General features: G+C 37.8%; 1 protein-coding gene across 1 annotated transcript; it reads right to left on the reverse strand.

Moving 5' to 3' along the window:
* Window positions 1-2,373: 2,373 nt before the first annotated feature.
* On the reverse strand, window positions 2,374-4,441 carry HTR1F (5-hydroxytryptamine receptor 1F). Its single transcript, XM_058731703.1, has one exon. It carries the CDS (start codon window positions 4,379-4,381, stop codon window positions 3,281-3,283), a length of 1,101 nt encoding a protein of 366 aa, XP_058587686.1. The 5' UTR covers window positions 4,382-4,441; the 3' UTR covers window positions 2,374-3,280.
* Between the last annotated feature and the right edge of the window lie 10,856 nt (window positions 4,442-15,297).

Here is a 15,297-nt window from a genome sequence, read left to right on the forward strand (position 1 = left end):
GGATGGCATTATCTGTACCTTCAACATGTGAGGGAAATATAAAGATGAAGTGATAAGTGCTGTAATATGTTATGGTGCCTTTGGTTTAAAGCCTATTTCATACTCATAGAAATAATAAACTTGGTTCTCCCTGAGCTCTGAAGGCAGATTTAACTTGTCTGTCATTTGATAGCATTATTTCCCTGGATTTGAGCTTAATCCCAACTCTGAGTAGAGGGTGGTATGTGTATTTGGGTGGGCCTCACCCTGCGTGAGATTTGTTCCTTTGGGTTGATGGGCTGTGTCTCTTAGAGGTCTCCAATATAACTAAATAAATTTCTGAGATGGGTGTAAATAAATTAATGCAACATATTATTTCCACGTTAGCAAGATCTTTGAATGAATAAATCATAGAATCAAATTTTAGTGAGAGAGAGAAAGAAGAACAAGCAGAGAATGACAGGGACTAGAGTAGGCTTTCGACTGTCAGCCCAGCAATAGGGGTCCTGGGGGATAAAGAGAAGAGAGGAGGACAAAAGAGGCGGCCGGGAGTCTTATATAAACCTGTCATTTTCACTTGGGCCAGACATGCTCAGCAGGGCCTATGAGGTCTCATGCATGTGTCTTTGAGTGTTTGACATGCCCCCAAACAGAAATCATCATTCCACTAACAGGCCCCTTCTCTTGAGTTCATTTCAGTTGAGAGCAGGTTATCTCAGTGTCTCTCCATCTGTCTGCTTATTAACCTATTTGCTGTATCCTATAGCTTCTGTTTCCATACTATCTCTCTTCTGTTTTCTCCTTCACATTCCCATTGCCAAAATCAAGTTCAGAACTTCACCTCTTGCCTGGATTATTGATTTGCTTTCTAACAAGAAGTCAGTATGACCAGTACCCTCTCTGTTCAAATCTAGCCAGATACACACACACACACACACACATTAGAATTACTCTGAACTTGTAATATTTCTTTTTTTTTTTTTTTTTTTTAAACGTTTTTTTAATTTATTTTTGGGACAGAGAGAGACAGAGCATGAACGGGGGAGGGGCAGAGAGAGAGGGAGACACAGAATCGGAAACAGGCTCCAGGCTCCGAGCCGTCAGCCCAGAGCCTGACGCGGGGCTCGAACTCACGGACCGCGAGATCGTGACCTGGCTGAAGTCGGACGCTTAACCGACTGCGCCACCCAGGCGCCCCGAACTTGTAATATTTCTACTAAGAAGCATCAGTGACCACTCGTTGACAGACTACAACCAAATGGACTGTAAACGTCTTTTTCTGGCATTTAAAGTCAGCCACAATAATGGCCAAATTCTCTTGTAATTTTTTCTTCTATTGTCCTAATTAGCTGCCAAATTCATTGCTATTTCATGAACAAGACCCATGAAATACTGACAGAATTCACTCTGAATTCCTGATGTTGCCGCCACCTGGAGGATGCTTTTCTATTTCTCTTACCCAACGGTTGCTTATTTAATATCTATTTTAAATACATTCTTTATGAAATTTTGCTGATTTTTCTCAATCAGGTGTGATCAACTTTTCCTTTGAATCATCAAAATTATGCAAACAACTTCCATGCCAGATCTTTGTTTTTTCTTTTCAATTACAGTGTTCATTTGTTTCTTTGTTTCACCTTTTTTTTATTTTTTAAGTAAGCTCCATGCCCAGCGGTGGGGTTTGAACTCATGACCCCAAAATCAAGAGTCACATGCTCTACTGACTGAGCCACCCAAGTGCCCCATTTTGTTTCACCTTTTAAATTGTAAATGTGTTAAGAAGAGAAACTGTATGTCATTATTTCCTGTATCTTCCATATGGTATATCTCAGTGCCTTATACAGAATGAGAACTCTGTAAATATTTGTTAGATTGAGAGTAATCTGCCATAGATACGTAAAAAATCAATGTAATGTATTCTTCAGTACCTGAACAGGAAAAAATATTGAAAATACACATAAAAGTGTGGCTTAAAAAAAAGGAATGTATTATTTTTCAAATGGTCTTGTTTGATGGTATGCCTTCCAAAAGGCAGTCTATCAACTTGCAGGTTCAAATGAAATGAAATCTTCTCAGAAGCATGGTTATTTTATTTTAAAATCCGTCTATAAATCAGGAAGAGAAACTTAATGGAATTGCTTTGGCTTACTGAACTAGTGAAGTGACTGGGAGATATATAAAAAATATAATATATTTATAATTAGCATAATATGAATCTTTTTACCTGTTGATTTCTACCAGTTGAAAAACCAGAGATGTTTTTAAAGTCAGTGGAAAGTTCTAAGAATTCCTATCACATTCTCTCTAACAAAAGGGATATAATGTATAAATTGAAGGTATGGAACTGCTGAAGTGCAAAATACCACTGACATTTTAGTGAGCAAATGAGCTTGCTAACATTAACAGAAATGACGTTTAGTTTAGATTTCAAAAAAGGCATTAGGAATACAATAACTATGGTGAGTAACCTAGGGTACTTAGTGCCTTAAATTTGAGTCCTAAATCAACATGGGGGCAATTAGAACACCTCCCCTGAACCCTCTCCTGAGTTACTGTTACTAGGGTAAGGTTTTGATTTCAAATATTGAGAATACATGGTTAAGAAAATATCCTTCTAGGAATTCATATTGAACAAAAAGAAAATGTTAAATATGCACAAGTTCAGTATTCAGAATTATTTTACAATGCCTAACTCACTTTATGATTACTCTTTACTATCTAAATACAAAGATCGTATCAATCTCCTGGCTGACATTTCCTCCAGTCATATTAGGAATCATTGTTGGCTGCTTCCTCCTCCCATTTTTCCCAGGATAAGGTGAAGGTGGCACAAGAGTGGTTAGGTAGGAGAAATGGGTGCATTGTGGTGAATTTTCTTTTCTCTAAAATGGCAGAATTTAATAACAAAACCATAGCATTATATAGAAATTACAGATGTGGTTAAATAAATACTCTTCTGTAATTGTCGTAAGCCATAAACCTGGAAAATCACTGTTATTAATAATAATTACTCTAATACGTATTTTCAGCTAGCCTGTTAGGGACATTGCATAGGCAAAATGTTGTTTATAAGCAGTAAATTTTCTTCGCGTTTTGAATACTCTAGAATGATGGTCAAAAGAAACATCTTTTACTCAAGAGGTTTATGTTCATGTTGCTATTAAAATATAAATTATATTCTTGTAAGTTTAGCAGTTTTAATGTATTTCCTCTAAAAGTTTAACTGTTTTGTTATTCATCATTCATTTAGTTACTTCACCTCAAGAAATCCCCAACCTTCTAATGATAAACTTTCTTTAAACTAACATCGACATCGTACAAGTTTTTGGAAGGCTTTCTTGAAGTCTTCATTAAAGATTGTATAAATCAGTGGATTTATAAGGGAGTTGAGATATCCAAGCCATGTCAAAAAATTTGACATTTCTTCAGAAATTTTACACTTTTCACAGACATTAACAACCAATTCTTTTACAAAGAAAGGAAGCCAACATATTACAAATGCACCCAAGATTAACCCCAGCGTAGTGGCTGCTTTGCGTTCTCTTGTGCCTGAGATCTTTTGCCTTCTCCAAGATTTCTCATGCTTGAAATCAGACCTGGAGCTTTTCACTGTGCTGTGAATTTTATCAAAGTCTGTTGATGGATCAGATAAAGATTTTTCTAGCATGTAGGGTGTGGAGACTAGTCTGGTGCTTTTCTCACTACTCCCCAAAAGGACTTGGCCATTCACCTCCTCCTTGGCAATCCTACTTGCTTGTCTCTTGTGGTATAACATTTTCGCTGCTTTATATATTTTGTAGTAGAGGATCAAAATCAATGTTAATGGGATGTAGAAAGCTCCGAATGTTGAGTAAATAGTCGAGACGATGTGGTCGTGTTTGATGATGCACTCATCATCGCGGCTAGTTCCTTGGTGCCTCCAGAATAAAGGAGGCATAGAGATAAAAATAGATATAATCCAAACTATTGTAATTGTAATGCCAGCATGCTTGGGAGTCCTTTTCCTGGAGTACTCCACAGCATCTGTGATTGCCCGATACCGATCCAGAGCTATAGCAGAGAGATGCAAGATGGAGCACGTGCAGCACGTAATGTCAACGCTCAGCCAGATGTCACAGACCACCTGCCCCATAATCCAGCTCTCTCTCACAATGTACACGATGCTGAAAGGCATCACCAGGACAGCTACAAGAAAATCTGTGACGGCAAGGGAGCAAATTAAATAGTTGGCTGGGTGGTGCAGCTTCCGGGTGACAATAATTGCAGCAATCACAAGGGAGTTGATGGTTGTTGTCATCAGTGCCAGCCCGGAGAGAGTGAGGGACACCAGAATTTTAGACGGCATTCTGTTTAATAGTTCTTCTGAAGTCAAGTTTTGATCAGATGAGTTTAAGGAATCCATTTTGTTTGTTTTAAAAGATTAATATAGCTGCAAAAATGGATACCTGTAACAAAGGAGGAGAAAAACAGTTCAGAGAAGTCTTCAAAAATTTTTCTCTCCCTTTCAGAATGAATTTTGAAAAAGTGTATGTGTGTGTTTTCCCAGAATATTCCATGGATTTTAAAAAAATGGGAATTTAGATTATAGATTTTCTTTTTCTTTTCATTTAATTTAAAAATTCCAACGAAAACAGTAACAAACAATAACTTTCAAAACATTTCTGAAAATACAGCTCACGTAAAACAATTTTTATGAGTAAACTAACCTATTACTCGGTAAAATCTCTACCATTGTAGAATTGCATTTAAAAACTATATTAATCCGAGCTATGTTTTTCTCTTCATCTATGCAGTAAAAGTTTAATAGCACATGTCATTAATACATATTTATGCATTATATAACCCAATATAAGAAAATATCATATTACAGGCAGTATTCAAAATCATAAACAATTTTGTACTTAATTCAAAGTTACATTGAGAGCATTATCATTGAACTCATGGAGTCTAAAGGAACTTCTAAGTATTTCATGTCAGGATATAAGTATTATAAAAAGGGAAATAAATAAAAATAAAATATTTTTAGTACATTCCTAGCATTCTATGATCATTTTATGAAATGAGGAAAATGTCAGAGTGTTTAGTAGTCTTTGTGGACATAAGTAGCGAATTTGGTCTAAAAAGATGAAATAGAATTAGTGGGAGTGAAACAGCCATAAAACACTGACCATTATTACAATGACATATATGACAAAATAACTCACTTAACAAGGTGAACTTGCCAGCAAGGAGAGCTCATAATGGCACTCACTCTGAAATGGAAATTATTCTTCTTTACAAGTAACCATTGTAAGGACCCTGTAACCTTATGTCTGAAAGAGGACACTCCAAATAGGGCTTATAATTTTTGCTTTAGTCAATGCTATTGTTTAATTGTAAGCCAAATAAGAGCAATTAGAGTCTAATGAAATAGGATTAATCTTTTTTATATGATAGTATTTTTTCTTTTTCTTTTTTTTTGCATCAGCCCTTCTCTCTTTTTTAATAATTCTATAGCAGCCACCTATATCTTAGGAAAAGACAGAGAGAAGATGGAAATCTGAAGCTTTATTCTTGGTTGTAACTATTATTGTACCTCTATAGTCCTTAAATTATTTTTACTTTAAAGTCATTATGTCTTGGGGCGCCTGGGTGGCCCAGTCCGTTAAGGCTCTGACTTCAGCTCAGGTCATGATCTCACAGTTCGTGTGTTCGAGCTCTGCGTGGGGCTCTGTGCAGACAGCTGGGAGCCTGAAGCCTGCTTCAGATTCTGTGTGTGTCTCTCTCTCTGCCCCTCCCCCACTTATGCTCTCCCTCTTTCTCCCTCTCAAAAATAAATAAACATTAAAAAAATTTAAAGTGGTTATATCTTATTTGTTGGAACTGATAAAACAAATACTTAGTATTATTGTATCAAGTGTTGTGTGTGTGTATAATAAAACTTTGAGGTAAGCACATCTAGTATTTTACTTGTGTTTGGTTATCAGTAGTAAATTTAATTTTTATTTTCTGATATTCATTGAAGGCAGGTGCTGATGGCTTGCTCCTAAGCAAATTGAGGGGCACAAGAAATTTGAGGGTTAAATTTGAGTGGCTCAGTCGGTTAAGTATCTAACACTTGATTTCAGCTCAGGTCATGATCTCACAGTTCATGGGATGGAACCTGGTGTCAGGCTCCTCGTGTTCACAGCACAGAGCCTGCTTGCGATTCTCTCTCTCCCTCTCTCTGCCCCTCCCCCACTTGTGCTGTCTCTCTCTCTTTCTCAAAATATATAAATAAACATTAAAAAAAAGAAATTTGAATACCTGTTACCCAGAAAATGAGTAGTTGTCCTGTGTATAATTGAGAAGCTATAAATCTACGTTATTTATATCAACACTTACCCCTTTTAAAGGGTAACTAGGATAGCACCAGATAAAGAATGGAAGCTAAAGTTTCCCTAGAAATTCTAAACCATTGGATGGGGCGCCTGGGTGGCTCAGTTGGTTAAGCATCTGACTTCAGCTCAGGTCATGATCTCACAGTTGGTGAGTTTGAGCCCTGCATCGAGGTCTGTGCTGATATCTCAGAGCCTGTAGCCTGTTGCGAATCCTGTGTCTTCTCTCTCTGCCTCTCCCATGCTCATGTTCTGTCTCTCTCAAAAAAAATAAACGTTAAAAAAATGTGTTAATGTTTATTTATTTTTTTTTTGAGAGAGAGAGAGAGAGAGAGAGAGAGAGAGACAGAGACAGAGACAGAGTGTGAGTGGGGGAGGGTCAGAAAGAGGGAGACATAGAATCAGAAGTAGGCTCCAGGCTCTGAGCTGTCAGCACAGAGCCTGACACGGGGCTCGAACTCACGGACCATGAGATCACGACCTGAGCTGAAGTCGGATGCCCAACTGACTGAGCCACCCAGGTGCCCCAACATTAAAAAAAATTTTAAGAAAAAGAAATCCTAAACCGCTGGAGTGCCTGGGTGGCTCAGTCGGGTAAGTATCTGACTTCAACTCAGGTCATGATCTCATGGTTCATAGGTTTGAGCACCAAGTAGGGCTCTGGGCTGACAGCTCAGCCTGGAGCTTGCTTTGGATTCTGTGTCTCCCTCTCCGTCTGCCCCTCCTCAGTTCCCACTCCATCTCTCTCTGTCTCTCAAAAAATAAAATGAAATGTTAAAAAAACAAAAAAAGAAATTCTAAACCTGTGGTTTTCCGATTTAGCTTGCCTCAGAACCATCAGTAGACTGTTAAAACACAAGTTATTGGGTCCCACCCTTTGGAGTTAGAGATTCAGTAACACTGGGGTGGGGCCCTCAAACTTGCATTTCTAACAAGTTCCCCGGTGTTGCTGCTGCTGTTGGCCCAGGGAGTTAGGGGTTTGGGGAGAACCCAACAGGGCTGTTACTCAGCTGTTTGTCTAAGCCTTTTGCTGCTACAGCATCAATGACTTCTTGGTTGAGAGCAGCTCTGACATTTCTGTTGTACAACTTTCTCAGCATCTCTCTTTCTCACATTCTTAAATTATTTCTTGGAATTTCCCAAATAAATAATCTTACTCTAGCTTTTCTTCTGCTGTTTCCCTGGCTATTTTTATTGCTGACTTTTTACAGTACGGCTTAGACCTCCTGCTCTAGGGCTATTATTTCCTTCCCCCACATCATTTCCACTCTTTCCAGCCTGTGGTGAGAGTTATGTCATATGACCGACCATATTTTCTAAACCAAATACTGGATCGCAGGGCCTGAGGCTTAATGGCATGGTCATCTGCACCATCAGGATTATCATGAAAATCCTTGATATGTGCTTTCAAGATCAGTGGACCTCACAGTTTTTAGCTAATTTCCCTGGAAATATCTTTAGGCAGTTAATGGTCACAGGTGAAATGCTTACTCCAAGCCAATTAGACATATTAGAAACACAGTAGATTAATTAGTTTCTACCTTCCTCCTAATCCCCCCCCCCCATTCTCTCATCATAAAACTTGTACCAAATATTCAATTAAAAAATTAAATATTTCTTGATTGGTTAATTATTTATTTATTTAGTGTTTAATTAATTATTATTGAGTGTTATGTGAATTTATCTACTGCTTATTTAGTGTTATAGGAGTTGATTTAATAGCGATGACATTTTCTGTATTATAAACAAAAAGAACTTCCTGCTTAAATTTGCCTGATAAACAGTTTTGACATAAGAGTCTCTTCAAGAGGCAATTCTGAAATTACATTTTGAATAGAATATTGAATAAGAGAAACTATTTGGAGATAGTTATGTGTGTTTTCATAATAAAAGTGAATTCTGTTGTTAAGTGGACCAGCTTAATATTAGTGGCTGAATTATTTGATAATTCAGCTGAATCCTCTAAGAATCACATTGTAGCATTTAAATTAGGCTCAATAAAATGGTAGTTAGTGCTAAGGAAAAAATCAAAATGAGTCATATAAATTTGATTGCAGTTTCTAAGAAATCGTCCCATTATTAAATTTAGAAAACTAATCTTCTGATAGTTGTATTTATTGTACAAAGAAAATGGAAAACAAATGTAACCAATCACAATTGAGTTTCTTTTCCTTTTTGTTTTATTTTCCTTGCCACTTCCAATTAGAATTTCAATAAATCGGGGTGCCTGGGTGGTTCAGTCAGTTGAGCGTCTGACTTCGGCTCAGGTAAATGATCTCGAGGTTTGCGGTTCATGGGTTTGAGCCCCACATTGGGCTCTGTGCTGACAGCTCAGAGCCCGGAGCCTGCTTCGGATTCTGTGTCTCCCTCTCTCTCTGCCCTTCCCTAGCTCATGCTGTGTCTCTTTTTCTCTCTGTATCAAAAATGAATAAACATTACAAAAAAGAATTTCAATAAATCATCTACCTTCATTAATTCATGCATGGCCTCCAATCAGATTCTTTCCTGTTCCTTTACATCTTAAGGTCGCATTGTGAGTCCTCACAGTGCTAGGGACTGCTAGGGACCACCTCTAGGATACTGGACATAGACTAGGTCACACGTCTCTCCTACTCTTAGAACATAGATGGCAGTCTATATTTTGAATGGGAAATAGGATTACTTGTTAAGCAGAGCTGGAAGTCTCATAAATTATATGTAGCCTTCTTGATAATAACAAAGAGAGAAAAATTTCCCCAGGCTTTCCTGAGAATTAATATTTGCCAATTTATTGATCTAGCCACCATATATTTACTCTACTTGCACAGTTGTTTTTATTACGTTCAGCTGTTGGTTTGATCTTAATGTCCAAGTATATTTCATTCATATTAAACTATAAGTTCATCGAGTCATAGTTTGGTTTACTTTATACTATAAATAATGAGGGGGAGGGGGAGGTTGAGGTCATACAAAAGCAGGTTTGTTTTTGTTTTTGTTTTTTTGAGAGAGAGAGAGAGAGAGAGAGAGAGAGAGAGAGAGAGAGAAGGAGAAGGAGAGAACCTACACACATGTGTGCACAGGTGCATGAGCGAGGGAGGGGTAGAAGGAGAGGGAGAGAGGGAATACTAAGCAGCTTCTATGCCCAGTGTGGGCTTGATGTGGGGCTTGAATCTCACAAACTGTGAGATCATGACTTGAGCCAAAATCAAGAGTCGGATGCTTAGCGGACTGAGCTACCTAGGCGCCCCGAGGTAGGTACAGTTATTATCTCCCATTTCATAGATAAGAAAACTGACGTACTGAAGTTTAATAACCTTCTCTACAATGACAACATAACAAACAATTGGTAGAACAAACTCATTCTCTTAATCATCATGTTCCTGTCAGTGAAAAATTTAGTACTTTACATAATAACTCTCTTCTAGTCATGAGATCTACGAAGTAACTATTTTGTAAAGTAACTATTTGTAAAGATTTTGTTATAGAGTAAGAAGTAGTTTCAAGGGGAGGCAAATACCCAGTAGAATGAACCACTGAAACACAAGACATATTTTAGACAGCCATGACTTGGAGCTCTGCTTAAGCAGAAGCTGGTCTTCCAGGCTGCTGGTTATTAACTACAGGCTATTAACTACATTAGGAAGAAAAGCTTACTTTTAAACTTGGGTAAGATAGGCCGTAATTGACTGGAACATGTTTAGCTTAAATATACACTGGATTTATGTAAATGTATAGTATAAAGTAGCCACGATGTTAAATAAGATGGGGATCTTTGTATTTTCATTTTATTCAGTTGGCTTTACAGAACGCTGTGGAATATAATATCTTGTATTTCTCCGTTTGACACAGTAAATTATCCTAACATGCCAAGATACAAATTGAAGCACAGGGTTAAGATAGTAACATCTTGAGACTCAATCCCAAGATAATTATGAGAAATCTGTCCATATCTGAATAACAAGAAAGGAGAACTCCTTTCATATATTTTCACTTAGCTGTTTTTCCTATCTGAAAGCATTGAAATTGCTAGCAAGTAGTTTTTCTCTTCTTCAAGATTTTAAGGCTAGTTTTTTATAATTTAAAATATAGGTTCTCATTCAGTAACTTCAATTATTTCTACCCATTTTTTTACTTTGATTACTATGATAGTAGTGGCTATTATTGTCTGTAGATTAAAACTATTTTAATGAATGTACTTGGAATTGATATTAGTAGTCATGCATTGTAGAGAAAATTATAAACAAATTGTAAAGAATTTGTTGGCTATTTCAGACATGACATGGTTAAATGATGATAATTTTATATTACCTAGCTATGACTTAGCATAGGACAAATCTGAACTGTCATCTGGACAGAATGACAAAATATCAGAGCACACAATGGTTGAACCTCCTGATTTGTTTCCTAAGTTTTGAGCACCAATCAATAAAATTTATTAAGCAATGCAATGTGTGTTAGGTTCTACATGTGATGCATATGCATAAAAGATGCAGCCCATGCCATTAAGGAGTATATTGTTTGTTTATCAGTAGTTCAGGAAAAAAGGCATATACCTATTCATCAAACATTAATTTAGTTTCAGCTTTGTAGCTGGCACTCTGGATATAAACATGAATGTGTCACTAAACATTTTCTCAAAGAGCTCATTAGCAGGCTTTACAGATCACTGCACTATGACGAGGTAAGTGCATTATGGGAGTCATTTGAAAAAGTTTCCAGGCATCTACACCTTGCATTTCTTATAATAGTAGGGATGTTACCAGCCGTACTTATTGGGTATTCAATATTAAGAATGTTGATATTGAGGGGTGCCTGGGTGGCTCAGTTGGTTAAGTGTTCCACTTTGGCTCAGGTCAAGATCTCACGGTTGGTGAGTTCGAGTCCTGAGTGGGCTCTGCACTGACAGTGCGGGGTCTGCTTCAGATTCTCTGTCTCCCTCCTTCTTTGCCCCTCCCCCACTCTCTCTCTCTCTCTCAAAAATAAACATTAAAATAAATAAATAAAATTAAAAAAAGAATATTGATATTGAAATGGTTGTCTACCAGTTGGCAACTAAAGTGTTAAAAATTATAATAAGTGGTGTATCTAAAAATATACATTCTAAAATAAGTGTTTTAGTTCAAGTCAATCAAGGCAACTATTGAAAATTGTTCTCTGATCTTACTGAGAATTGATAATAGAAATACTGAATATGGAAAACTCTCAGGCAGGATTTTGAATATAATTGCTGTTAGTTTAGCAGAAGTTGAGGGAGGTTTCAGCATGATGAACAATATTTTTGCTATTAAAAAACCTTCCTAACTTCTTGAGACCACAAGTTCTGCGAAGATGTTGCCCACTGGGCCACTGAGGTGGGTAACAGGCCATGGATGTGGTTTCTACATGGCAGTGAACTTCCCTGGGCGGCTGCCGAGCAGACTGAAGCAGCGGCTGGGGCAGGAATCATTGCTCCCTGCTGCTCTACAGCCATCCAGCATGCTAAGGTGACACTGGTGAGATTGTTGTCGTTGGGACGTGTTTCTGGACCCAGGTCATGTGGGAATCTGACATCGAGGTTCCTCACTGGCCACGATGCACAGACAGGGTGCCTATCGGTATTGATTATGGTTCCAGGCCACACCACATCTTTGTAATTAGTCCCTTTGTATATAAATTCTTTTTGAATTATCCTAATTTGAGTTTGTCATCTACTTCCTGTTGGGACCCTGACTGATAATAAAAATTGTAACTCCTTGGGAATGAGTGTAACTAACAGTGACTAGTTTGGTAGTGAGCATGTATCCAAAGACAAGTGAATCTTAGTAATTTTGTATGTTTCCCAGGAAAAGGGGAATTTTTTTCCCCCTCACTGGACATTCAGCCTTTATTTCAGTTTAGATTTCTTGAAATGCTTATACCACCACATGAAGCCTAAGAATGAAGCCAGTACTTATAACCTGAAATGTACCATGTGATACATGCATTGGTAAATATGTAAAACAGAAGTCATGATCATTCATAGGAGATTGTAGCCATCCTGCCTGGGAAGACCAGAAAAGATCTCACATTGGAATTTAACCTTAAACTAAGACTTGAATGAGTGTCAATAGATTTTGGGGTGTGTGTGTGTGTTGGGGGGGGATAGGATGCAGTGAAGGCCTTTGAGAGAGGAAACAGTTTGCAAAGGTACAATATCAGGAGGAGTATGGTAGGAGAATAATTTGAGTGGGTATGGCAGTTGAGGCTGAAAAATTGGACAGGAGGCAAGAGTTTTATATACCGCAAAGCTGGAGGCCATCCAGAGCCACTGGAAAACGTGAAGCAGAATTAGGTAAAGGTTAGAGGCTCTGATAGAAGATTATTAAATAGGCTAGGTGAGAGTGAATCTCCAGCCAAGGAATGAAATAAGGGGATGAGGACAGAAAATAATTTTAAGCCCCTTTCTAGTGTATGACAGGATTTGACAGTTAACTTAATTTGGGAGATGATGAAGCTTGAGGTAAATGGAAGATCCTAGAACAACTCCTATGTTCCATTGTGGGCAATCAATTGGGAGATGATATCATATACATGAAGGGAACATAGGAAAAGGAGGTTTCATGGGGAGGGGAAAGGGTCATTTTAAAAGTAATAGTTTCAAATACACGGAGACTATCATAGGAGACAGCCTGTATGGAATTATCTAGAAGGAAGATCTGGATTGGAAATTTAATTCATACATTAGTAGCTGAATCCCTGCATATCTATAAAATCAATAGGGATTGGTGACAGCAGTGCCCTGAAGAATGAATGGGAGATGAAGAATTAGAGGAAGTATGAAGCATTTCTTTAAGAGGTTTGACTACTAATGAAAAACTTAAAATTTAGAAACTTCAAAAGCTAAAAACACAGAAACTCTGAGTTTAGAGATTTGAGTTTTTAAATTTTTTTTAATGTTTATTTTATTTTTGAGAGAGAGAGAGAGAGAGAGACAGAGTGCCTACGGGAGAAGGGCAGAGAGAGAGGGAGACACAGAATCTGAAGCAGGCTCCGGGCTCCGAGCTGTCAGAACAGAGCCAGACGTGGGGCTTGAACCCATGAACAGTGAGATCATGACCTGGACCCAAGTCGGTGCTCAACTGACTGAGCCACCCGGGTGCACCGAGATTTGATTTTTTTTTTTTTTAAACACAAACATAACTTGGTGTATTTATGCAGCATGGGAACCAAAGCTCTCAGGCGAAGTAAAAAGTTAAATTATAAACTTAACTGCCATTTCTTTATTTCTTTATTACATCTTCCCTCATTAGGATACAAGTTCTTTAAGAGCAGAAATTTTAATTCCTGGGTCTAGCACAAAATTTGGTTCATAACAGTCACTTAAAATATATTTGCTGAATGATAAATAATGAATGAAAAATACACTGTGTTGATTCAGAGTGAGGGAAGCATGTATTCTTACAACATGGCTGACATAAACTGGTACAATCCCACGGACACAATGTGGCAAAGACCTTTGATACAGTCATTCTATTTCTAAGAATCTATCCTATAAGTATATTTCCATGTATGAGAAATGAATATGTCCAGCAATATGTACAAATTATTGTGCTTACTTATAATGAACAAGAAAACTCTATATTTTGATATGAAAAGACTTCCAAAACACATTTTAAAGTGAAAAATCAGAGTGTAAAAAAGTATGTATAGCATGTTACTATTTGTGTAACATAAAGGATATGTATGAATATAGTTGCTTTGTTTATACATAGAATATCTCTGGAAAAATACACAAGAAGCTGGTAACTGTGGTTGTCTCTGGGGGATAGAAATAGGGAAAAGTGTTTGGAAAGAGTATCTAAAATTTTATACTCATTATGCATTTATCTATTTCTTAAAAGTAATAAACTAACAAAGCAAAAAAGCCGCCACGAATAAATGTAAATGAGCCCAGTAGTTTGTGTCAAACACTTTCCTAAATGCTTTGTCTGTATGGTCTTATTTGAGACCAGGGGAAAAAAGATAAGTGGAGGAAGTAAATTTGTAGCTTGTAAACTCGTGTGCACATATGTATTGGGGGAGGGTGGAAAATGGAAGGAATGTGGAGGTTTTTATGTGTCGTAGACAGCGTTTTCTTTTTGAATAGGCGACGTTATCATATGTTGAGGGGGAGGAGGCAGGGATCAAGAAGGGTAAGAAGAACATTTGGCACCCTTGCTAGAGAGTAGGAAGGGAATGATCAAAGGCAGAAAAAAGAATGCTGTGTATTGCTTAATGCTGTTTGGGCATTGTTCTTTACTACAAGTGCAACTTTAGTTTGGAAATGCTCAGTAGCCCTAGCATAAGAGTGGAAAATAAATGTTGTCAGATCATATACCTTTCTGTGGGAGAAGCACAATGAGGACATTTGCAGAGAAGTAGCTGAAGTCAAATGATAAAGATACCAATTGGGAAATTAGATTATAACTGGAGGAGGTAGCATCTTAACGGAAGGGGTGAATTTCATGAGGTAAGTGAGAATTATTTCTAGGCTGAGCAATTATCTTGTCCAATTGGCCACAGAAATTCTCCCTTAGCCCGTGGTTTTCTATTGCCCAGTCCAGTCTCAGAAGGTAGCCCACCGGGGTAAAATTCTTTCAGAATGGCTCCAGCTAGCTCTTCTCTGAGCAGTCCTCACAGGGAAGCATCTGAACTCATCTGGCACATTACCACCTGGGGGGCTTTCCTCTAGCTCAAGGATTCTCAAAGTGTAGTTCCTGGAGAGCAGCATCAACATCAGGTGAGAACTTCTAGAAATACAAATTCTTGTCCCCTTCCCTGCGACTGAATCAGAAACTTTGGGAGTGTGTTAGAGCCTCTAGAGCTTAAGTTAGAAACAACCACTCTAGCTGTTCCCTCTTACCTGAGATTACCACTTGGCTAATTAACTCCATAACCTCCTTTAAGTCTTTGCTTTAAATTCCCAGAACTCTGTGTAACATTTCAACCCACCTTAACCTTTATTCCTTCTCCTGATACCCCCTTC

This window comes from Neofelis nebulosa, chromosome 5 (genome assembly GCF_028018385.1).
Source record: "Neofelis nebulosa isolate mNeoNeb1 chromosome 5, mNeoNeb1.pri, whole genome shotgun sequence".
Taxonomy (NCBI): domain Eukaryota; kingdom Metazoa; phylum Chordata; class Mammalia; order Carnivora; family Felidae; genus Neofelis; species Neofelis nebulosa.